Below are 2449 nucleotides of genomic sequence, written 5' to 3'. Positions count from 1 at the left end.
AAAAAAAATTAATAAAAATATTTGGTGCCATCTTAAGGCCCACCATATTTCGAAACAAACACGTCCTAAACGACTGTACCATACACTTCTTTAAAGCTGTAATCAACCAACTAAAGCAGCAAAAACAAACATCTTGAAAGAATTTGGAAGGGCACTGGAGAGAGAGAGGGACCTTTCGATTCATGTCTAATATTAACAAGATGAGCAAAAACAACTGCAGACAAAGATTTAGTGATGAACAGATTAAGTCACTGGAGATCACTTTTGAGACGGAGTCGAGGCCAGAGCTACGCATGAAACAGCACTTGGCTAACAAACTCGGGCTGCAGCCTCGACAGATCGCGATATGGTTCCAGAATAAAAGGGCTCGATCGAAGTCGAAGGAACTTGAACGGAAATATGACGTGCTTAAAGCGGATTATGACAAGTTGGCTTCCCAGTTTGAATCCTTGAAGGAAGAGAACCAAGCCCTGTGCATCCAGGTACTATCGCATGCTATGTTTGGTAAGGTGATTACACAGTAGTAAAAAATAAAAAATAATCTTTATCCAATCTACGATCAAGTACCATTCACCAAAACGTTTTATGGAAATTCAACAGTGTCTTGTACATTTCTACATTGCAATTCACAAGATTCTATGATCACCAGCTGCAGAGACTTAAACTGGCTGAAGGTACGAGTGTCCAGCTATATGAAAACAAAAACATAAAGATGGAAACTTTAGAAAAGTCAAGGTTTCTACTAGAAAACAGTGGCCATGATCTTGGCATGCCCTTGTGCAATGATTTTACTAGAAAGTTTGACTACTTGTGGGAAGAAGCTGATGATCCGGACTTAGCACAAATGGCTGACTGTTACTTAATATCGAAAGAACCCAGTAGCCTTATCGACAATTCCAGTTACAGTGGACATGGTGGTCGGGCATTTGAGTTTTGAACTCAAGATCAGGGACAAACATAAGATCATCGTCATAGAAGCACATCTGTCTCAAATATCCAAATAGCAATTTGATGCAATATTAGAGATTGATTTATATATTAATTGAAGTTTCAACCATGTCTCTGGAGTCGAAACAATGATGAATGCAGAAAAATCAAGATAAACAATCTACAGCTCATCAAGAACCTGTTCAACTTAAATTACTATAAATGTATAGAGGCAGCAGATAGAAAATTGAGATGTTATAAAACAATATTCTTGTCAGGTTTTCCCGTGCCTTCTCCATTCCCTTGCCTGGTTGACCATTCACAAATCCCAACAGCTAAATAGCTATAATGATATTATGTATCTAATATGATGTAAAACATTCTGGCATTTGCAATAGTTTATTCCATTTCATTACAGTATACATGGAGGAGATAANGTCAAGAATTATCAGAAGACTGGAAATGAATTTTGACATACAAATCCAAAAAGACTTTGACTAAGTCAATGATCAAAATAATCGCTCAACACTACTTTTACTAATGCAATTTCACCTGGGCAAGGTTTTAATGATGTAAACATATTTATAATGTGAACATCTTTACAGTCATTGTTGAAGATCAAATGTTGATGTGCAATGATTCACATTTGTGCTTTTCATTTTGAAGTATCAAACATTTTCACATTGGTCTTTGATAAAAACACACAAAAAAAAAAAAAGCATCATACAGGCGCTACCAACACAGCTCCTATAAGGTTCCTATAAACAATTCGTTCTCTTTAGCCTATATTTTGCTTTAAATCTCGTATTTAGATGAATTCCAGACATGTGATGATCCAACAAAGTCGACATATTACACATTATAGTCCCCGTTTGACTTTCATTAATTTTCATTCCATTACATTTCATTTTTCTTTCTCATATTTTCAACCACACAATTTTACATAAAATAATAGTACACGTAAATCGAAAATTTATCATTCTTTTTAGGCTGCGGTTGATTTGACGTTTTTGGGCCATTTTTCGTTTTCCGTTTTCAAAACACGAAAAACATGTTTGTTCCATCGTTTTCGAAAATGCATTTTCGCATTTTCGAAAACGAGTTAAAATCTATAACTGAAAATGCAAAAAGACTTTTTATCATTTTGAGCGTTTTCAGTTATAAATTTCCAAAACACATAAAACGCCCAAAACGCGCCGTTTTCAAGAAAAACTAAAAATCATTTTGAAATCGAAAATGAAAAATGGAAAACTAAACCAACCGCAGTCTAATATTCCACTCATTTTCGTTCCCACAAAATGGGGACAAACAGGACAGAAACTATGGATCAACTTTGTCATCTCCACTTCGTAAGAATTACAAGATTACCCCAATTGACACGTGAAAATTGTTCACTTATTCAAGTTAAATTTAGGGACTAAAATGCAAACAAATTTTTCTCAATTATTTTCCTCGTACCATAATACACGCAGAGAAAAAGGCAAGTACACGTCGATAGGGTTCCGTGTCCCCCAGAGACGTG

General features: G+C 35.5%; 1 protein-coding gene across 1 annotated transcript; it reads left to right on the top strand.

The window, feature by feature from the left end:
* Positions 1 to 116: 116 nt before the first annotated feature.
* On the top strand, positions 117 to 1349 carry LOC111407662 (homeobox-leucine zipper protein ATHB-7-like). The gene is made up of 2 exons (XM_023037287.1): positions 117 to 482; positions 650 to 1349. The coding sequence occupies exons 1-2, from the start codon at positions 183 to 185 to the stop codon at positions 935 to 937; spliced, it is 588 nt and encodes a 195-aa protein (XP_022893055.1). The 5' UTR covers positions 117 to 182; the 3' UTR covers positions 938 to 1349.
* Positions 1350 to 2449: the final 1100 nt, after the last annotated feature.

This window comes from Olea europaea, chromosome 13 (assembly GCF_002742605.1).
Source record: "Olea europaea var. sylvestris chromosome 13, O_europaea_v1, whole genome shotgun sequence".
In the NCBI taxonomy this organism is placed as follows: domain Eukaryota; kingdom Viridiplantae; phylum Streptophyta; class Magnoliopsida; order Lamiales; family Oleaceae; genus Olea; species Olea europaea.
The sequence above is the reverse complement of the archived record's forward strand: the minus strand, read 5'-3'. Positions and strand labels throughout refer to the sequence as shown.

Coding starts and splice junctions, on each gene's coding strand:
- LOC111407662 (XM_023037287.1), top strand. CDS start 183: ATGTCTAATATTAACAAGATGAGCAAAAACAACTGCAGACAAAGATTT. Junction 483..649: donor ACCAAGCCCTGTGCATCCAG/GTACTATCGCAT, acceptor TATGATCACCAG/CTGCAGAGACTTAAACTGGC.